At 36.5% G+C, this 23,885-nt stretch overlaps 2 protein-coding genes across 3 annotated transcripts; one reads left to right on the top strand and one right to left on the bottom strand.

Annotated features, from left to right (window-relative positions):
* Positions 1-200: 200 nt before the first annotated feature.
* Positions 201-3,669, bottom strand: LOC116195822 (probable serine/threonine-protein kinase PIX7). 2 transcript variants are annotated; one of them, XM_031525196.1, is made up of 6 exons: positions 3,050-3,669; positions 2,263-2,570; positions 1,736-1,871; positions 1,456-1,589; positions 1,242-1,365; positions 201-1,030 (listed from the first exon to the last, which is right to left on the bottom strand). In XM_031525196.1, the coding sequence occupies exons 1-6, from the start codon at positions 3,180-3,182 to the stop codon at positions 567-569; spliced, it is 1,299 nt and encodes a 432-aa protein (XP_031381056.1). In that variant the 5' UTR covers positions 3,183-3,669; the 3' UTR covers positions 201-566. The 2 variants fall into 2 exon arrangements, with proteins under 2 accessions (XP_031381056.1, XP_031381055.1); XM_031525195.1 differs by having other exon boundaries at positions 2,263-2,573; positions 3,050-3,662.
* A 5,821-nt stretch (positions 3,670-9,490) lies between these two features.
* Positions 9,491-12,349, top strand: LOC116195824. Its single transcript, XM_031525197.1, has 5 exons — positions 9,491-10,222; positions 10,826-10,976; positions 11,096-11,283; positions 11,374-11,547; positions 11,787-12,349. The coding sequence occupies exons 1-5, from the start codon at positions 10,016-10,018 to the stop codon at positions 11,871-11,873; spliced, it is 807 nt and encodes a 268-aa protein (XP_031381057.1). The 5' UTR covers positions 9,491-10,015; the 3' UTR covers positions 11,874-12,349.
* The last annotated feature ends 11,536 nt before the right edge of the window (positions 12,350-23,885 follow it).

Genomic DNA, 23,885 nt, shown 5'->3' with positions numbered 1-23,885 from the left:
TCCATGATCTGATCGTCGGGTTAAATTTAGCTTATCCGGAGGAAGCAAAGTTTGTGGAAATGGTAGAAATGGCGGCTTATTAACAATCAATCGAGCCTAATCAATAATCACGATTTAGATGTACATATCCCCGCCGCGGGCTGCCATATAAGATGCACATACACGGATACTCAATATAAATATATATAGATAGATATATCTGACCATCAACTGCATGCAATTAATTAATACCTGCCCTGACCAAATTCCCACTGGAACAGAAGGACCCTCCCGTACATATACATGGCGTATACCAGTCCATGCCCACAACATGCATATATGGATTGAATATTGGTTAGCTGATCTGATCATCTCTTCTTCTCTCAGGCTAGGAACAAATAATCATCATCACAATCGAATCCCCGAAAAATGCATGAACTATGTCATCTTAAGCATCCATATCTCGAAACATATCCCGAGCAATTCAATTTCGTACAATGATGAGAAATGAGCCGCTAGCTGAATCTGAAGAGGATAAACATCATTGGACGACCCTGCTGATTTTTGGATTGATGATCGCCCTGCAATTAGCAGTGCTGCTTTCCACTTCCATTGTTCATGACTGGAGAATCCCTGACGCTCCTGGACTGAGCAACAAAGCTCCGCTGTTGCGTCAGCTCGGGCTTCTTCTTGCGCCTTCCTTGCTGGTAGAGACGGGAGTTACAGGACAGGATGGCGAAGTCATTAAGATCCTGCAATGGTGTCAGAACCTTCACCACTTCGTCCACGGTGGGGCGAGACTTGGGATCCCTGCCAAGGCAACTGTACGCCAACTGGGAGACCTTCTGTACACCCTTGATAGAGTAGTTCAGCTCGAGCCGAGGATCGACTATCTGGTACAGCTTCCTCTTGTCTGCCAAGTAGGTCCGGGCCCACGTCACCAGGTTCTGTTCCCCGCTCGGCCGTTTCTTGTCCATCGACCTTCTGCCTGTCAGGATCTCGAGGAGCACCACACCAAAGCTGTAAACATCACTCTTCGATGTCAAGTGCCCTGATACAGATTACAGCGAGAATGAGTGACCGGTTAATTAGTCGATTGAATCTGCATGATGAAAAAATGATAATTCATGTAGCTAGACCGTAATCTGAATTCATAGAATTAATTAATTAATTCAGTAATGCATAGCTCCGTCGACGGAGTGCGTCATTAGTGAATTTGCAATGGTCATATGTAATAGAGGATCAGAGTTGTTGATAATTACCGGTCATTACGTATTCTGGAGCAGCATAGCCATACGTCCCAACAACGCGGGTGGAAACATGTGTTTTGTCTCCTTGGGGGCCAGCTTTTGCCAATCCAAAATCTGAGAGCTTCGCATTATATTCCTAGTAGGAAGAGGGCATAATGATCTAATCAGAGAGATGTATCATCCCCATAGTGTCATGGAGATTAGAACGTGACAGTAGTTCACATACCGAATCGAGTAAAATGTTGGATGTCTTAAAATCTCTGTATATAACGGGCTCCGGGTTCCCGTGAAGGAAGGCGAGTCCTTTAGCTGCGCCAAGCGCGATCTTTATCCTGTTGGACCAAGGGAGTGGTATGGCCCCTTCGAGAGTGATGACAAACATCAGCATTCGCATTCAATCATCATATGCATATATATATATATATATATATCCATATATATATGTTAACTCGTTGCAGAAAAAAAAAATAGCTAGGAACAGTGTGTTTTTTAAATTAAGAAATTACTTCGGAAGAGATGATTTTCAAGACTTCCTCGGGTCATGAACTCATAAACAAGAAGGCGCTGATCATCCTCAATGCAGTAACCAATCAGTTTAACAAGGTTGGGATGGTGAAGCTGCCCAAGAAAGCCAACCTCAGCCTGCATTTTAGTTAAACAAATTAAACAAGCACCGATCACGTCACTCCAGAATTCCTAATTTAATTCACCTAGCACATCAAGGGAAGAAGCTAGCCGTTAACAAGTGAGCGCGCGAATAAAAGTATCTCCAACATTTGACGGAGGACAGCACATAACTCAACTGATCCAGGATTCAGAAGATCAGTACTACTTATGGAGGTGTGCGATAGTATCCAATTCCAAACTAGTATGCTAACATGGATAAGGACTTAATAAATATGTAGTACGTACGCACTTCTTTCTCAACTAATTATATTTTGAAATTTGTTCACGGCTAGCTAGTATTATAATGTTGAATCTGTGTAGTAGCTACTCGTTGGAAGTGTATATATATTATATGCTACCGACTGACCACCCATTCTCGATGCCCCTGCAGACCGTCGGGCTTCAAGCTCTTGACAGCGACGGTGATTCCTGATCCGGGTTTGGCTGGAGCTGTCCCATTCTCCTCAATCCAGCCCTTGAAGACGTATCCAAACCCTCCCTCCCCGAGAATACTGTCGGGCCTGAAATTCCCGGTAGCGGATTTGAGCTCCTGAAAGGTGAACTGCAAAAGCTGGCATTTGGGCTCAGTGCAATTGGGTGGTGCGTCGGAGGATGGGCGAGCTTCATTAGGAGGACACATCTCTCGGTTGCTTGCGTTAAGATATCGAGTCTCGGCTGCTGCATTTTATGATCCACACAGTCAGGTCAGGAGGGCAGATAAGGTTGCTGGCACTGGCAGGCAACCCACAAGTTAACAAGACACAAGCGCGCGCGCGCACAATTAATATGGCCTGGGAACTCGAAAATTCAGGGAGTCCAACAAGAAGTTCACTTGTAGAAATCTAAAGCCGCGCCGTGAGTGCTAATTAAATTAACCAGTTGATGCCCCAGGCAGTGGCAGAGGCAGGCAAGCTAAGCTATAGATAGAGAGTTAGTATAGCCAGAGCTAACATAAATGAGTTTTGAGAGACATAACTTCAACTATGTATATGTATGCATGCAGGGCAGAAGGGGAGTAAGTATGTATTTATGGATCTGCTCTCATCTCATGGTTTTACCAGATAATATATATATATGTGTGCGTGTGCGTGTGCGTGTACATAATATATGTATATGAGACAAGAAGGAGGAGGAGGAGGAGGAAGGGATGTTACCAGCATCGTAGACGAGGCTAGAGCGGGGAATGGTGGTGGGAGCAGAGTCTGATCTGGACTTGCAGGAAGAAGATCCTCCAACTCCAACGCCTCGTTTCAGGACAGCCCAGCAGCCGCACCTCTTCTCATCCATTAATTAGTCACTCACTCACTTCCCTTTCAGTTTCAAGTTTCAATCTGATCACTCGCTGCCTGCCTGCCTCCCTCCCTCCCTCTCTCTCTCTCTCTCTCTCTATTAGAACATTAATCAGCACACACCGCTTGAGAGACAGACAGAGAAAGACAGATCAGAGATGGAAAGAAAGACAAAACGAGAGAGAGAGAGAGAGAGGGGGGGGGGTAAAAATAAAAAATAAAAAAGAAGCAAATTTAGTAATATCTAATAATATTCATGTTCATCATGTCCAGTCCATGTCCATGGGAGGGGACGGACTGACTATGGAGAACAGGGGATTAGACTGGACTGCACTGGACTGGACTGGAGTCTGAAGGGAGGGAAGGAAGGAGGGACAGAGTGAGTGAGAGAGAGAGAAAGAGAGATTGGCTGCTTTTGCAATTGCAGTTGCAAGGGGGGCATCATCACCGTCATCATCATCACCACCACCACCATCATCGCATTTGGGTACAAAAAGAACTTTTTCCCTTCCACCTTTTGTCGTCGTTGTTTGTGGTGTGCTGTTTTTTGTTGTGGGGACACTGTTCCTTTTGCAATTGCCATATTTCCTTTTCCTCTCCCTCTCTCAACCACCTTCCTTTTGCTAAAAAAAATATATTGATATATCATCCTCATAATTAACTTAAAAATCCTTTTGACAAAGAAAATTCACTATGGATATATCTTCTCGTAATTTTACTTTTTAATGAATTGATTCGAACCTTTTGGATATAGATAATGCAAATCAAGAAAAAGTTCCCCTTAATTTAAAACTTCCACTCAAAATTATGTGAGTTGTAATATACATAATTTTAAAGAATTGCTTAATATATGTGAGTTTTAAGAAAATTCTTAGGTGCACTTCTTAAGAAAATTTAGTAATTTTTCAAAAGAACAGCGAAAAAACACTAAAGGAGGAAATAATAACAAATGAAAATGCAGAACTAAAAAAGTTGCTCATATTAACAATATAAGTTGATTTAAGTGGTTTGACACTTGATTTTTTTAAGTAAAATTTTGAGTTCGAGTCTTGTGAATTAAAATATCCACATTAGAAGAGTTTAATATTTTAATTGCTGACCAAATGCAATTTTAAATTAATCAGAGCCAATAGGATTTCCAGATATTAGATGATGCACACATAAAAAAAAATGCTTAGATTACATTGATTCCCCCTTTAATTTCCTTCCTTTATGTATTCTACTATGTACACTCTATTCATTAAGAGCCTCTCAATCTTTTCCTACTAATATTTTGCCTCCAAAAAGAAAATTAAATTAAGAAATAAGATGCTCCGTCCATCCATGTTTTCATTATCTTTCTTTCCCGTTCCTATATACACACACAAACACATAAATGCATATATATTCCAAGTTCCTTCCACACTCCACAGTACTGTATTTTGATTTCAGTTCCAGGTAAAATATATGCATATATATATATATATGTATGTATGAAAAAGGCAAAATGGGAATAGATTCTCTCTAGCTATGTCAGTCATTCTCGGTGTTGGATCACGACTGAAATGGAATCTGAATCTGCTTCAGTTTGTGTGCTTCTTATGTATGTAATTTCTTCACTACAAAAAATGCCGAGAGTTATTGTTTTGTGTCGGAAAAAAAAGCCTAAAAGTAAAAAATATTTGAATTCAATTATCTTATTAGTTCGATATTTTGAGATGGATACTAGTCTAATCACTTTATAATTTCATTGAAATTTACAAGAGCATATAACCTAATCAAAGTACCATCTTCTCCGTACATAAGAACTTACAGAGAATTAATGTCCAGTAATTGCTAGGTAAATGAGCTCTAGATCATGTTCTCATTCTTACACAAGCACATGGATTAACAGCGAGCAACTGAAGCAAACCGTCGTGATAATTTTCTTTTTAAGAGGATGGAAAATGATAGATCTAGTTTTCTGTTTACATTAGAAAAGTTGCAGTGAATTAGACTTATTTTTTCACCATAAAAATCGATAAAGCATTGTATATATTTATATATATTTTGGGTGAATAAAATTATGAGAAATATTGTTCTCGTAATTCTAAGAAATTAAATTTTTAAAGTTATTTCTCCGTCTAACACGTGTTTTGCAAGATTCAAACTTGTCTCCTCCATTTTATGAGAGTCGATACTATTTACAACTCAACCAACTAATTATTAGTCATGTTACATTGTTAGTATCCGAGCTTTCCAAATGTAGGGAGGGGCCCGAAACACAGTCACAATAATTTATTAGAAAATGGCTAGTTTAATTAATCTTCTGGTCAAAAGCACTTAAATGATTTGATCAAGAGAGCATATGTATATATATATAAACTAGCTTTATGCACGGCTCTTAGCTATACTGTTTATTTTTAATGATAATTTTAAAATTTTGACATTTTGATTAAAATATTTAATAAGAGATATCTTTTTAAAATAAAATTATTCAAATGCTAGTGAAAACAAATTAAAGATAATTAAAAGTGACAGTTATAATATCAGATATTATTTTCTTTAATACTATATATGTATATTGATTAAATTTATTAAATATTTTGAGAAATAAACTCTTAGTAAATACAAGTTTGTCATTTTAGTTTAATTTAATGGAGTGGGAGTGAAGTGTGTATATATATATATGTTATTTATAAATATGTAAATTTGTAGACGATAATTTATTTTTTGATAATTATTTAATTAAAATGAATTAATATATATTTATAATTGCATCGCTATTTATTTGCATTTAATTCATGCATACATATCATTAAGAATATTTGTTTTCTTTAAAATAGTATTTTTTTTAATCTTGAATATTATTTAAACATTTACATTTATGACCTACACTATTTGAAAATTACATTTATACCCTCATTTATTATTGGGATACAACTTTTATATATATATATATATATAGATAGATAGATAGATGGAGTGCATATATAAATATATATATATATATTATATAAGTTATAAAAAAAATTATGGTTGTGTCATTTTTGATTTCGTGATGTTCACATTAGTAGGGCCATAGCGATTGGTCACAGAATGAATCATCACTGTCTCACCTAATAATTGTATAAAATTGTTTGAACTAAACTAATACATTTATAAATGAAGTTCAAATTTTTACATAATTTTCGACTTATGTTGTGATTTTGAATTAAATGTGTGGAACTGTTTGAACTAAACTAATATATTTGTTGTGGATGATACCGAATTCTAGGAATTTAGTCCGAGAAGAGAGAATAAATAATATCGGGATATACGTGGTAAAACCCTCAAGGCGAGGAAAACATTCACAAATAAAGCATTGAGATTTCACTAGATCAATAAACCGAATATTACGCACACGAGATCACACTCGTGTTTCCCATCCCCGTTACAAAACCTAACCCGAGAATAGCCTTACAATCTTCTCAATTCTCACCACTGTCTCACTCTATGAACCTTACAAATTCCAAGAAAGTAAACTCAAGAATTCTCAAGAAGATTACTCTTGATTTTTACATAATGTGTTTTCTTGATACAAGACCTTCTCCACTTTAAATAGATAAAATGTCTTCTCCATATTTCAAAGATATCCTAATATATTCCTACGATATTTCCCCATTTGAAATATTTTAAAGATATTCTAGAATTGTCTCAGACATTCTCTAAAGATAATTTCCTCATATAAAGATCTAAAATATACAACGAAATCCCTATAAAATAGGAAATATAATCTTAGAAGAATCTGAGATCTCGCCCCTTCCTTTTTTGTTCGATCTTGTTATCGCTTCGGGTATTCAAGTTCTCCACTGAATATGAGACATACTCAACAAGTCTCCATATTGGCTCGTATTCCGCCAAGTCCACATCAATCTAGACTCAACTTGCTCTGTCACAGTCATTTATGGGCTCCACCTCATCTTGTACGATCGCTCAAGTCCAAGCCACCCTTGGACTCTTCCGAGGTGTCGGGCTTTCCCAGCTTCAATATGGTGTACCCTCCGAAGTTGACCTTTCAACGAGTTGTATTCCCGACTTCAGCATCATATGAGACCACAAACTTCCCCAGCCCACAATGTTCTTATGGTCTCAACTACTCACTCTGCCTGTCATCCACTTGCAAGCTATTCCACCATCGAGATTTCGGCCTCCATTCAAATCACCACGAATAATCTCTATGCTACGCTGAGCTACCAGAGCTTTTGACTCAAGCTCGACCTTCCTCCTAGGCTTCTCCACTTGTCATCGGCATGTGCCCTCGATCTGCTTGACCAAAGCAAGAACATCAAAACCCACATTACTGATAAGGAATTCGGAGGCCTTAACATGCGTGTGTAACCTATGTTTTTCCACCTTATCAATCCCGAGCAAGTCACCGCCATTCCCGAGTGACACCAAGTACTTTTCTTCAAGAGTCGACCACTCGATCGTTGTCATTGAAGCCATTCATTGTAGAACATATAGGCCCTTCTGCAACAGTACCTTCATCACCACGAAAGCGTCCTTCGAGATTCTTACGACTCCACCTTGGCACCTATACTTATAGCCAAGCTTGTCAAGTGTATCCAACAAGATCAAATTTTTCTTCAACCCCGAGTCGTGCCTAACATATGCCAACAACATCTTAGTACCAATATGCAACTTGATCCGCACTCCATCCATCCCGACAACATCACACATGCCACCATTAGCCTTACGGGCTTTCCCACCTTCTATGGATCGATAAGCATAAATAATCATCTATCATGGCTAACATGGAAAGTCCCGGACGGGAGAGGGTTGGCGAGCCTCCCTGGCTCAGATAGGCTCAGTGAGCGTTGTAGATAATAGGAAGATTTTCCCAAACCTTCTAAACCACCCACAGATTGATGGCCAGAGTGAGTGAAGAATGCAAGAACTATCCGACTGAAGTCTCTCTTTTTTCGGACAATTAATTGCTGGGGGGGAAGGCTCAGCGGGTCCTCCTGACTTGGAGGGGCTCGGCGAGCCTTCCATATGTTGCGAGGCTCGGCTTGGCTTGGCGGGTCTCCGAGGCGTAGGGGAGGCTCGGTGGACCTCCCAGGTCTCAAAGACGACTGTCCCAGCTCTCTTAGTTATTGGGCTTCTTGTTGTGAACTCAAACCGCAGCTCTACCAATCGGGTTGTTGAATTTGCCTTTGGGGTTCCTGACTTGATCCCACCGGAGTGTAACACCCACCAATTATTTATACATATATAATTGTAAAGCTAGCATTGCGCGTCTCTCTTCATCTATCAATCAAGCACATTGGCTTGCAACTTGACAAGAACTTGTTGGAAAGGAAAGGAGGCTGTACATCATTTGCTGCCCCCACCAACCATAATACTTGGGGTTGCTATAATATATGTAAACAACTGTTCCACTATGTATTTTCGTTTATCACTGTCCCGGTGATATTTTCTATTTTTTTTTGTGTTTTTCTTAAGCATTTTTCCTTCTTGTATTGGTGTTTGTTATGAGAGAAAATTTTAAATGATCCTATATCAGAATGACACGGTGAGGAAGAGTCAATAAAATTTTTACCATTAATAATTTTTACGGCAATCAATCAAGTGATTAATACAAATTCCCTCATTTCTTGCAAATTGATTTGTGCTTTTTCACGCCTCATGGCGTGGTAGGGCCACCGAATAATTTCTCTTGTTATGGAAATGGATCCTCGAGGAAAAAAAGAAAAAAACTGTCCCAGCATAGCACACCCACACACGACATCCAATTCTCTTCAAAACAACATGCTTACCAATTTTAATTTGTTTCGCTGGGGCAGACTTGTGAATATATATTATATAGCCCTAATAATTAATGTTAAAGGGGTCGACTAATCCCAACATATATATATATATATATATTTATTTATATGTTACAATCATGTAACTAAGTAACCTGACTAATGTAGAAAAGAAAAATAAGAAATAATTTTCCGAGGGAGAAGAGAATAGAATATGCAGACCAAAATAGCCTGTTGGGCTTTCTTTAACGTGAATGTCATGTTTCTAAAATGGGCCAGGACAGGCCCACTAGTCTAACGTGGAATGACCAGATCGAGACTGTGACCCGACCGGGCCGTCGTTCTCGTAAATTATTATTATAGCGCACAAAGTGGGTGTGGTGTGGGTGATTGTCGTGGTTGGGTCGCTGCTGCCCTCCCCTGCTCTGCTCTGCTCTGCCTATGTATGTGTAGAAGTGGAACTGAACTGGTGGATGGAAATTTCCCAATTGGAATAATTGGAAAGGAATATTTTTCTATTACTATTTCAGAACTGATAATAATAAATAATTATATATATATATATATATATATAAAGAATGGAAGAAAGAAATGGCGATGGTCGAGAAGAGAGAGGGAGAGAGAGAGAAAGCGCGCGCAGGAATTCGAACAAGGAAAGCAAAGCTTGTGTTGTTGGTGGAAGAAGGAAGGTAGATAGATAGATAGATAGATAGGTGTAGTGTAGGCCTGGGCTGGCCAGGGCCTGGCAATTGAATCGAATTGAATGCTTGAGAAGGAGGAGGAGGAGATTCCCGGTCAGCCGCGGCAAAGCCGAAAAGGAAAGCAAGCAACGAAGGAGAGAAGAATCAAAATCAATACAATCTAAAGAAACAAGCAAGGAAGGAAGCTCGATCCATTTGAGCAATCCTTCGTAGGGAGAGAGCTCCGTCGAGGGTTTGATAGGGCAGACAAAGGGGAAAGAGAGAGAGAGAGAGAGAGAGAGAGAGAGAGAGAGAGAGAGAGAGAGAGATAGTGAGAGACAGACAGACAGACAGAGGCAGAGAGATCTCACAGCGGACTACTTTCAGATTTCTCTCGCAGAAACATGTCTGCTATTTTGTGCGGGAAGAGATCCATCTTCGAGGAATTGAGTGCTGCTGCTGCCCCTTCCAAGAGAATCCGCTGCTCCTCCTCCCCCGTCCGATTCTCTCCTCCTACCCAACCTTTCTTTGATCATTCCTCATCTTCTCCTTCCCGATCTGCCCTTCTCATTGACCAGCTCTTCTCCATCTTCCCTAATATGGATAAGCAGGTAATATCTCTGTTTGTTCGTTCGTTTGTTTTTTCAATTCTTTTCTTGGAGACTGTTTTTCTTGATGGTTGAGATGGATTGGGGAGGGTGCCAGCTATTCAATTCAAGCATCGGATAACCTCGTGATTTTACTTGCTGAACGTGAAACTTTTTTTTTTTTTTTCCTTTTTCCCTTCAGTGGCAATTGAATTGAGGATCGCACAAAGTTGATTTGATTCGATTTTTTTGTTTTTCTCGCACATTCATCAAGGATTCGATTGTGAATATTCAATCAATGGTCCTCCATTGATTGGTTTCCTTGCTGGAAAAGATGATATCATATCGTGTTATCGGTTTTACTTCTTCCTTGTGATGGTTGGTGCGAGAAGATTACCCCGTCTCATCCCAAAAACCACTCTGTTTTTTTTCTGTCAAGGCCTCTAGGTTTTAGCTTTTCCACTCTCAATCAATGGATCGGATGCCTCTCTCTAAGCATAAGATCCTATAGTTGTCATATGTATGGTTGCCTCCCAATAATCTGCTTCATAAATGTAATGTAATTATATGCTGTTATTAATATGTCCTCCCAGTAGTTTTACTAACTTATCATATCATATACTTCAGCTCCTTGGGAGAGCACTGGCAGAATGCGGTGATGACTTGGATTTAGCCATTAGAAGCTTGAACAAACTCCGATTAGAGTCTGCTCAAAATGATTTAGCCTCTGCTGATGATAAATCTGACGTGGCATCAGAAGCAAATGTTCAAACCCAAGGTCTGTTGAAGTTAGCTAGCGCAAAAAGCCTTTTCGTCTGTCATCAACGCCTCGTGTGAAAACAATGACCGCCGCCGCCCTGGCTGGGATTTGGCTGCTGATCGACTGTGTATGTGCAGGCGATGCATCATCGTTGGCTCAAGAGAATGTCCCTGCTGATGGCGCAGAGTGGGTTAAGCTCTTTGTTGGAGAGATGATGAGTGCAGCCAATGTGGATGATGCCAAAGCGCGTGCTTCCAGGGCGCTTGGAATGTTGGAGAAGTCCATCTTTGCCCGTGCTCAGGCAGAGGCCCAAACCTTCCTCCAAGTGAGTGTAGATTTTCATCTCGTGAATTGATTGGAGGGCTGGGCTCCATGGAATGGGAGGCTCTTTTCTAACGCCAGATATTCCTTTTAGGAGGATCGCATGCTAAAGCAACAAGTAGAGACATTGATTCAGGAAAATGCAATCCTCAAACGAGCTGTATCCATTCAGCACGAGCGTAAAAAAGAGTATGATGATAGGAGCCAGGAGTTGGAGAATTTGAAGCAACTAATTTCCCAGTACCAGGAGCAGTTGAGGACTCTTGAGGTCGATCATCTGGGAACCTAGTAGATATTATCTGAAATCCTTTCTTTCTGTACGTCTGTTTCTGAGGTGGTAGAGCAGCTAGGTTTGTTTGTTTGTTTGTTTCTCTCTCTCTTTGGAGAATTGACTAAGCTGGATGCTTTTGATACTGGAAAGAAGTAGTGTGTCTGTTTTTGTTTACACACGTCACCTCAATGTCGATCTCGCGCTCATTATTGATGATGACCTTGCCAACTTCTCAGGTGAACAACTATGCACTGACGATGCATCTGAAGCAAGCTCAGCAAAGCAGCTCCATTCCAGGGCGTTTCCACCCTGATGTATTCTAGAAAGGAGTATATGACAGCCCAGGTCAGGTCAAGTAAGTATCCTCAAATTACATATAATTAATACAATATGCGTTTATTTACGTAAGACTTGGGGGAGGTCGTACATATATGTGTTGATGCTAGTGATTTGCCTCTGGTAAGACTTAGATAGTGAGTGGGCTGAAGGAAAGTCATCAATTAAGTTAATCTAGCTATATATTTATTTATCTGAAGCTTTTTCTTTTTTCCTCTTTTTATTTTATTTTGTAATAATTTGGATAGTAACTTGTAAGAGTTGATTATAGATAATCAGCATCTCTACAGCTTAGTTAAAATGTTGTATACACCATACAGCTGCGGTTAGAGCAGCCATTCCGGTTTCTGTATTTGTTGCTGTCCCCTTCCTTGTTTAGTGAACATTTGTCATCAGATCAGAAGAGATCTGTAATTTGATGACAAAATATACAATGTAAGATGTGCATGCATATTTTCTCTCTCTCCCTCACTTACACTGCTCACACGCGACACATCTATAAACATGAAATAAATGGAGACAAACGACCGAAGCACGGAACGTAGCACGATACCTACACATATATGGTGGTGGTGGTTTTTTTTTTTTGGAGGTGTGATGGTTTTACTTTTATTGAACAACAGAACAGAACGGAGAAGAAGAGAGGAACAACAAAAGCCCAATGCAAATTCACGAGTAACCACCTCAATGGCCCTTAGAGGCCTACACATATTTAACCACTCTAGGCCCTAAGGCAAAGTGGGTTACGGCCCGTAACACTATTAAACCCCCTAAAACCCATAGAGGTCCTTTTAGCGATCCATAATGTCATATGTTCTGTGCACCCAACTTGTCAACCATCAATTAATATGCATGCCTTTTGTCTTGGAAGACCCGGAAATGCCCGAAGCCAAGGGTAGTTTTCCTTTTCTCCTTTGGTTCTTTCCTTTTTTTTTTTTTTTTTTTTTGTTGTTGGGGGAGTAATTCTTTCTTTTAGCGACTAGATTCTACACTCATGCTACGTCCGGTATAATATTTCGTCTTGATTGATATTAACAAAATTATAAGTAGATAATGCATTATTTATAAATTTATGAAAATTTGTTTGTAAGTTTTTACTTTTATTTAATAGATGTACTCATCCATATAATATTGATCCATTAAGAGAATCGGGGGCGAAAACTCAAAAATAAATAAGGGTGAAAGAGAGAGAAAGTAAAGGTCGTAGAGCCACGAGAGTGAAAGTGAGATGACAAACGTGGCATGAGGGGAGAGAGAAGAAAGAAAGAAATTTAAAATGAGCAATTTTACCATTTCAATCTTGCATTTATCGTGATATATTTTTTCTCTCCCTCCAATACAGTTATACAGTCTAGTAATATCGACCTAGTGATGGGAACACCAATTTCTTTTTTCATATAGTAGTTTATTGTGATTTTTCCCTTCAGTAAAATCAATTTAAGAAGTATAGATAATCATAACACCCTATGTGACTACAGTACAAAGAGAGACAGAGGTCCCACGTGCAGATATGTATATAAATATATAAATATATGTATGTATTGTTTGGTTTATTTAGGAAGTAGAATATCTATCTCAAATAAGATTATATCAGTTAATTAAGTAATAATAACTAAATCGGGTTTGGAAAACCTCAAAGGTTGATATGATCTAATTTTGACATATTCTACTTTCAAAGAAACAATATTTTTAAGGGAAATTTACCTAAAATGACCCATGGTTTACCCGTTTTGTCAAATCTATCATATGTTTTTTTTGTCAAATATATCCCATGGTTTACTTTATGCATCAAATATATCCCGACGTTATCTTTTCCGTCAACATCTAACGGCCGTGCTGACGTGGCTCCCACGTGGCAAGTGTGGCCCACTATCTCTCCACGTACCATGTCAGCACGGCCGTTAGATGTAGACGGAAAAGATAACAGGGATATATTTGATGCAAAAGGTAAACCATATGATAGATTTGATAAAAAAAATGATAGATTTGACAAAACGAGTAAATCATATGCCATTTTAGGTAAAAAAAAACTCCTATTTTTAATACTCCCCTCAAGATGTGTAGTGCAAGAAAGTACTTGTCGTGCATGAACTAACTTCATCATTGGAATGTTGAGCATTTGACTTAAGCCTTTCGGCTTCAAAGGTCGATCGTCATTATTGTCATGTTACCAGTTGTCCAGTCATCATAAAGAAACTAAATGAAACACCATAAAGAAATTAAATATGATATGAAAGGGAGAGTGTTGATACTGCAACGGGGTGACCGTGAGAAGAACCACGTGAGTTCTTGTTCTACCTGACTCATCCTATAATAAAGGGAAACTCACGTATTTATAGGCTACAAAAGATTTGGAAATAAGAATTGGAAGATACTCATAATAACTAAACCAGGTTTAGAAAATCCCAAAGATATAAACTATTTAACTAATTGATATGATATCATTTTGAGATATTCAACTTCTTAAATAAACCAAACAAAAATCTCTAATATATATGTAAGAGACAAAGAGAAAGTCCTATTATATATATATATATACACACACACTAGTCATGGAACCCATTGCACATGATAAAATGTAATTTCAATTTTTTTTATCAATTTTATTATATATCATATGCTATTTGATTTATAATTAGTACAAATATAAATTTTCTTAGTTTTATATGAACAAAATTTTACCAACACATTACGCAAAAGATTAAATTAAAAATCACCAACGCAACTATATATTATAAGAAGAAAAAATATATTTATTTATTATAATATATTTATATCATATGTATCAATAAATATTACTATATATATTATTTTAATATTAATATTTATGTTATTAGATATTAATTTTTAAAAATTCAAAATTATCAAGTACTATGCTGGTAATAAAATCTTCTAAAAAATTTCAACAACATTTTATGTTATATTCATATCTCATGAAAAATATACACTTAATTTTAAAAATTCGAACTTTTGGTAAAAAATATTATATTAAAGATAGCATGCGCAATCATGTATTGCCATAATAATAATAAATGTATATTAATATATCTTTATTGTAATATAAATCTGATGTGATTAGATATTAATATTTAATCTCATTATTAAGTATTATATATAGATTATAAAATATTCTCAAAAAGTTTCAAAAATATTCAATTTTAAAATTTTAAGTATCTCATTAGAAAATTTTAAAATATTCTATTTTATTTTGATCTTATCATTGATTATCTTTCAAAAAATGTATTTCTTTTAAAAGTTATCATAAAAATAAAATAAAAAATCGAGAAAATTTCATTATGCAATTATGATGTTTGGAGACCATTTGGACGAGGCGCCATAGGCCCACAGCCCTGCTTTATTATATATACACACACACATACACACGCACTAGAGCATGACTTGCGTTGCACGCAAAATCGAATGAAATCATCGTTTTAAAATTACCTATACAGTTAAGTTCGGTATTTTGTAAAATTATTTTTATATCTTTAAAGATAGGACGTCATTATATAATATAATATATATTGAGTTTGTCCAAATTATAGATTTTAAAGTATTATGATAAAAGTACGTTTAAGAAAAATATTATTGTATGTTATGTTGAGGATAGAGAAAGAAAGAGAGAATGGTTGTGAACGTTGGAAAAGATTGAGAGAACAGGGAGAGATATAATTATGAAATGATTCAGGAGTGGGTGTACTAGGCGGTTAAGAAAGACTTGTAAGTTACATATTTACCCTTACACTTTATTTCATTTAATGAATCTTAATTATCATGCATATTTTTTCGGTTACCATGCATATTTTAAATAAGTATATTGGAAAATAGAAGGTTAGACAAATCAACCCCAGAAAAGATCATGGGCCTTTATCATTAAGATTATTTTTTGAGTATACACCATGATATTCGAAAGGTCAAGGAGCTCTGGTAAATATTAGTTCGAGTCGGGTAAGGGGTACTCTCCCAAGCATTATCTTTCCTTATTCATAATATTCGAACTCGAAGTCTTATTTAAGAGGAATAAGCGTTGAACCTATTGAATCAATATAACGAAACTAAGCAGCTTTTCAAGAAATGTCATAATTAATTAATTCATATATATAGATGATTCAGATGTGTATGTTATGTGACTGATCTTGGGATTCATGTTTGTCCTTTTGATCATTCATTCATTCAGTTTCTAATACTAACAGATGCATTATCAGATAGTTCCAACTTCCCACAGATGGTTGGTTCCATTGTTCCATCCCGTCAAACTCTAGAATTCTCTCATTCTCTCTCTCTCTCTCTCTCTTGCCCTGACTATTGTATCCATGTTGTGTTCAGGATAGATATATATAGATCACGATGCTGGTGTTGTGAATTCCCGGCGGGGTATTGTGTGATTACCATTTGGGTGCTTTATTCACCGTTTAAGTGTTGGACTGAACAAAGGACAAATGAAATATCGTTGGCTGCAGGAAATATCCACATATACTATATGGATCAGACGATACCTAAATACTTCAAATTAGCTCGACAGACGATATTCTCCTAGCTATATATATGTATTCAATTCATGTAAGGGTTAACCCATCAATCAGATTTGATAATGATCATTGATTTAATACTGTCTGATTGTAAAGGCCACAGTAACGTAAGACGATCGGCTGTGTATATATGTATTACGCTCTACCTGCATGCATGTGTCATGTGTGGTACGTCTGAAGAATATATATTTATGCATATAGTACATACTGTATTATTACGTGCAGACATGCATGCAGAGGCGAGATGGTCGAGGTGGATAAGCGGGGCCCAAGTAACAGTATTGTACATCTCTGTATGAAGCCCGACCGGCCTTTATATTACGTGTACAACCGATTTTAACCGATCAATCAATTATAAGATATAAAACTTATACGAGAATGTGTCATATTTCAGTTTAAAACCCTTAACTTGTACTTGACCATCTCAAATAGAGTAAAGTCGAATTTGGTCGCCGGAATAAAGGGTGGGATAAGCTTTCTAAAATCCTAAACTCATTTTTGGTGATGACATGATAGGGTTTAGGTTAGGAATTCATCGAGATATTATTATTATGATCTAATCCCAATTAACGGTTAAGGGTGGATGAGGATATTATCTCATGCAAAACAAGCATAAATGCCCTTATGTTTTAAATTTTCGAAATTTTAACATCAACTTCTTCTTCTTCTTCTTCTTTTTTTTAACTTTTTGTTTTTGGGTTGCGATCTCGACTGAAGAAGGAAGACTGGAAGAGGGGCGATGTGGTCGCCGATGACCTCGCTTGTGGCGGTGGTGCGCAGCTTTGAGCTCCCAGCACCCCAAGATCGTCTCTTTCTTTCTTCACTCGAATAGAGTAACAAGAACCCGATCAAGGTCATTGATGATATTTGTGACCACGGCGACCTTGATTGAAGTGGTGATGACCGGAATCGGGACACCATAGCCTTGATCTACTTCCTCTCTCTTTTCAAGTGAAAAAGAAAGAGACTATCTTGAGCTGCTAGCGGGCCATAGGTCCACAGACGACCTCTCCTCCTTCTCTGATACTGTTCAGACTTTTCTCTCTTTTTAATTTTTTTAATTTTTTAAAGTTTTCAAATTTATTTATTTTTAAGAAAAAATTTGAAATATTTATTTTAAGGGAGTTGTGGTCATTTTTTTTTCACATCCTAATCCCAAACGTTAATATACACCAAACAACCCATTAGTATATCACAAATTCATAGGAAGTGGGCAGATTTAAGTATGCATCTGTGGTGTTGGGTCATTGCTGCAAGTAGTTGGTGCGGCCAACGGCTAGCAACCCATTGCAAATATACATATACATAGACACATGTGTGTATACATATGATTGGACCTGCAACAAGCTCTGATGATGAAACAGATATGGAAAGTTGAGGAGATATCTATTCCCAAAGGAGGAGGGGGAGCTATGGGGGCCTAAAGGAAATGAACATTACAGATATACGTACAAGAATCTCATCTCAGCTCATCTCATCAAAGATAACCACGTGTTTGCAAAAGGGAATAGAATTATGTTATAATAAAAAATTACATATCCCAAATCAAGTCCCTGTTGCTTCTTATAAAAGAAAAAACCGCTACATATATCAATATGTATATCAACGATATATACATATATCAATATATATATTCCTATTGACATATACATCGATATATGTTCTCCACAATACCCAAAATTCCCATTATATATTTTATTTATTTATTTATTTGAATATTGTCAATATTATTTTGTTTCCGAAATATTTGTTTCGATATTTCTAAACGGCTCTAGAAATATGCAATTATAAAAAATACACTATATATTCTAAAACATTTTATATAAGAATATTTCCTTTCTTGGTAAGAATATAATAATTTCCTTGATGTAAATATATAATGTGGTACAACGAGAGAGTTCCGTATTTTATTTTTGATTATGTGACAGTATGAAAATTCGATTCATGTTTTGTTTATATATATATATATATATATATAGATCGTAGACTGAATCGGATCAAAGATAATAGTTATAATAGTTTGATATTGTAATAGTTACAACAAAGGGAAAAGAACCATACGTAATAGTTACAATATATATATATATGTGCAGTTCAAGAAAGCTGTGGAGGAATTCGAATAGAACCGTATAGGTAATCTACTATACCCCTTTAACTTTGCAGATCATCCGACGTGCACCATCGTCGAATTTCATCCTATATGTATGTATCTGTAAATATATATGGTGTCTAATCCATGAAACCCTAATATCCAGATCAAATGACCGAATGCGCGCGCGTGAGAGAGAGGGAGAGGGATGAGAGATATTGGGAAGGTCGGGTAGCGGGGGAGACGAAGAGCGAAGCTGATCGCTCTCCGATCTTCGCCTCTGGTCGATCCGCATGCATCACAAACAATCGACACACTCACACGGACACATACGCACGTATACAACTCGACTCTCTCTCTCTATGAAATATATAATATTTATTTATGGTTGTGCCTAATTTTTATTTTTATTTTTAAACCGGTGGTTGTTCCCAATTGAATAATGTATGATATTCCTCTCTATATGTATGATATACCTCTCTCTCTATATATATACTTGTTCAAGTGCTACAACTTTTTTTTTAAATTATTTTTTTATTTTTATTTGTTTTTATGGATAATTCATCGCAACATCACATTATATATATATATATATGTAGCTATATATAATGTGACATGGATTATTCTACTTGCAGGAAAGTATTATTATATAATACAATAAATTAAAACTTTTGTTCAAATCTCTTCCCTCATGAAACTACATGGCAGTATCATAATTTTTCTTTTTAAAAGTTTTTTTTAACTATTTAGCCCTCAAATATAAAGGAAAAAGTGGTGTCTGTAATTCGTATTTTCATTTTCTTTTGCCAATTTTTTTTAATAAAATCTACGGTATGAGAGTTTTACCTCTTAAGGGGCCGACCCGGCTCAAACTGGATTAGTTGCAACTTCATTTTTCTTTCCAACGCCATGGTGCAACTTAAAAAATTTATTTTTCCTATTAGTTACAATAAATCTTACAATGATAAATTCAAAAAGAAAAAAGTGATCAAAAGCCCTCCTTTTAACTTTATATAGTACTAGCCTCACGCATGTGCAAATTGCTTTCAGATTATTGTGCACAATTAATATATATTCCGTCAGCGTCTTACATAAAATTTAGAAATTAAATTTTATATTTTATTTTTAGTAATTAACCATTAAATGAAGATCATAGGTGACGATTTCTGAGGTATTTGGAAGATTATTCTTTAATTTTTTGATAAAATTGGCCACACTTTTAGGGTGCAAATAAATTATTATTATTATTATTTACAAAAAAGTTTAGGTTTACGAATTCATGAGATTGTATTACAACATGGGAAATTCCCTAAAATAATAGTATAAGACAAATACTAGCTCTCTCAATGCGTGTGAGAGGAGATTATGGAGGCAAAGTGATAGTGAAGTATTTTTTTTTTCCTATTTTCTTAATTGCCAATCCTAGGGGGCGTTTGGTTTCAGAGTTAAAAAAAACTTTGATTTTGATTTTGATTTTGATTGTGGAAAAAAACAAATAAGATGGTATTATAAATTTGACTTGGAAAACGTGTGTTTTTGTTTTGTAGTGAGTAGAGTTAAAATCAAAATCATTATTCTAAAATTTGATTCTATAACCAAACATGAATGATTTGTCAAACACGCATGAAAACAATGGCCTGTTTGGTTTCGCAATTGTATTTTAGAATCACAATTCTAACTTAATTCTACCCACTACAAAACAAAATAACTCATACAAAGTCAAAGAGTGGGTTCCATTTTTATCACTTTTTCCCACAACAAAACAACATAACTCATACAAAGTCAAAGGGTGGGCCTCATTTATACCACTCAAAATCAAAATGAAAATCTGATTTTAAAATCCTACTATGAAACCAAACACCACCTTAATTCGGTCCCTCAAACTTTGAATTTTTATTATTTTATGATTTAATACATAATGAGATTTTCGCAATTTTTGTAACTTCAAAAAATTTACAACAAACATTTCAAGCAATTAATATTATTTTATGAGTGAAGATGTGAGACTATGAAATACATATAATTTTGATTCATGTAGTTATGCGATTTCAAAATTGTCATTCCTATTGTCGATCACATTGCCTTTTCCGGCCCGCGGCGTTAGTGCAATACTAATACTTGTGGTTTAGTTTGGTTATGGGATGGCTTTTGATCGACTTAATTATGGAAAATTCTAACATGATATCGAGTTACGATGATACTCTTGGTATCTAAGTTCAAATGTTTAGTACTTTTGCTATTTGTAATGGATTATACAAACTACTAAACACTTCAACTGTAATACTAAATACTTAAATTGGAAGTAAAAGTAAAAAAATACTTGTACAAATCACAATTACTAAAAATACTTAACACTTCAACTGAAGTATTAAACGCTTAAACTGAAAGTAGCAAATGCATTACGACAATTTGACGTAATGCTAAAAAGACCCCTTAATTATATATGGCCATTTCCATCTATCAGAAAAAAAAACAAAAAGAATAAAAAGGCCACTTCCAAAAGATACCGTTAGGCTTGATCCAAGATCTTTCTTTGACAATAGAAGCTACACATTATATATATATATATATCTCCCTGTGAAGACTCGTTGATGTGATATATAATATACTCCCCATATCTACATGCCCTGATTGATATATTAATGTGAGATCGACTTAAAAAAGAAAATTAAAGATGAGAATTAGAATGTGAGAATTACGAAACGGAGATGAATGAACTGTGAGGCAGTCGCATTCTTTAAGATTTAAGGCTAATTTACTATATTCACCCTTTTAATTAAAGCATAAAGTCCTATTCGCCTCTTCAATGGCTCTGCCTGGCTAACTGCTGCTTCCGACCATGGCCAAATTTAATTAGAGTTTAATTAATTATTGTTATAGCTATAATTGAAGCAACTAAAGTTTTAAGGTGGGCCGATGAATTCACATGGAGGCGTGTGGGTATGAGCCACAGTGGGAACGTGTGCATAAATGGACACTACAGCCCGTCTTTCCCGGGAGCAAGGTCTCCTTTTTGTCGGGGCTTAGTCTGTTTGCATGCATAATTTTTACATGACATGGCCATGGACCAAATTTCCACTTGGTATTATATGCGTGTATTTGGTCTTCCTCAAACCCAACTAAAATTTTCCTATCAATAAAGCTAATTATATAAAGAGGAAAAAATTAACTTGGTTCCAGAAAAGGCAGATCGAAGAGCAGGCTAATCAATTCAAGAAGGGAAAGAGTTCTGAAGATTGCCTTCATTCTGTTCTTGTTCTGAAGAAAGGGAATTAGCTAGGATGTATCTGCTATTGTTGTAACTGATCATAGTTGATTATCATTGAGAATAGAGTCGTGTCCGCACTACGTGCAGTGCCCACTGACATAGATTCAGCAAACACAGATGCCATAGAATGATGATATAGTTGGAGAGAGAGAGAGAAGAAAGGATAAGAGAAAGTTGAGATAAATTGGGAGAAAAGGTAACGACTGATAGTTATACCGTGCAGCACCGTGCAATTATAAACTCCACATGTGGCCCGTAAAATCATGCAACGTATCAAAGATGTTGTAACCAAATGACGTATGCTCTCGCCTGACAACTTAAAAATTGCATATTCAATATTCAATAGGACTATTTATGTTCATTTATTAGATATTAGAATTTATATTTCATTATAAAAAATCCATGGACATCCCTCGTAATCGGAAAAAAAAAACTTTAACATTAACACTGTTAATTATATGTGACTTGCTTGTTGTTTAACTAAAAAAGGATTACATCCTGACTTTTATGAATTACTATATGAATATTATCCCAGATTTTCGGTAAAAAGTCCCACATTATTCATTAGTTCATTACAATGTAGATAATTGGATTTAGAAGAATTAAAATATGAGTTTTTCTAAATTATACAAGTTAGCCTACATTTGGAGTTGAGATTATTGTTCCGTATTTTAAATCCTAAAGATTCAAGTTATGAAAATTAAATTGGGCCGGTAATCAATACAACTAGGCAAATGCCCCTATTTTGCCGCGGGTCTAAAAATTATCTCAATTGGTGTATTGGATATATGCAATATCAAGAAATTATTATTTTTTATATTCGCTTATTAATTAGTATTAATAATAACTTGAAATAATGGGTTTAGGGTGTCCTTGGATCCATGAGAAATAAACTTTTCGTTATAAAATAATTATCATAATTATTTTTTTATTAATCATGTTATGGAAGATACTAAATTTGAGGAATTTAGAGCGAGAAGAAAAAACAATGAACACCAGGATATACATGATAAAACCCTCTAAGTGCACGAAACATTCACTGACAAAGCAGGAAATTTCACTAGATCGATACACCGGAGATTACAATCTTGAAATCGCACTTGTGTTTCCCAACACCCATTACAAGACCCAACCCGAGAAGAGCATAACCCTCTCAATTCTCACCATTCTCTCACTCTATGAAACCCTAGAGACTCCTGAAGAATAACTCGAGAAGATCCCAAGAGGATTACACTTGATTTTTCCATCTCACACCCAACATCGACTTACAAGACTCATAACGTATTTATAGATTCCCAAAATATCCTCTAGAATATATCCCAAATATTCCTAAACCACCTAGGAAGATTCCTCCTTTAAATAGATTTTGAGTTGCAATGAATCGCACCAAGAAAGAAACTAAATCGCGAGATACTCTCTCTCGGCTAAACTTGCCATGGCACATTGCTGTGCTCGCCATGGCACACTTTGCTAATCGCATATGTACTTCGTGTCGTGGCACATCAGCATTTTCGCCATAACATGATTTACTGGTTGCTTCCTTTTCTTCAGTCGAACTTCGTTCTCGTTTCTGGATCTTCGGGTCTTGGGATTTTCGCTGAATACGAGACATAACTGAACAAATCTCCACCTTGGCTCATATTTCACCAAGTCCACATCGATCTAGACTCAACCTACTCTATCACAGCCCTTCACGGGCTCTACCCCATTCGATGCAATGGCTTAAGTCTAAGTTGCCTTAGACTCCTCGAAGGTGTCGGGCTTTCTCAACTTCACTATGGTGCACCCTCCCAAACTGACCTTTCGACAAGTCGTATTCCCGACTTTAACATCACATGAAACCACCAACTCGGCAAGCCCACAACTATCCCGCAGTATCAACTGCTCACTTTGCATGTCTCCCACTTGCAAGCTATTCCACCGTCCATTCAGATTTATTCTGAATAATCTCCATGCCGGGTTGAGTTACCTGAGCTTTGGACCTAAGCTCCACATTCCTTCCAAGATTCTCCACATGTCCTCGGCATGTGTCCTCGATCTGCTTGACCAAAGTAGGAATATCAAAAACCACATTACTGATAAGGAATTTCAAGGTCTTACCATGCGTGTGTAA

Source organism: Punica granatum, chromosome 2 (assembly GCF_007655135.1).
Source record: "Punica granatum isolate Tunisia-2019 chromosome 2, ASM765513v2, whole genome shotgun sequence".
Lineage (NCBI taxonomy): Eukaryota > Viridiplantae > Streptophyta > Magnoliopsida > Myrtales > Lythraceae > Punica > Punica granatum.
The sequence above is the reverse complement of the archived record's forward strand: the minus strand, read 5'-3'. Positions and strand labels throughout refer to the sequence as shown.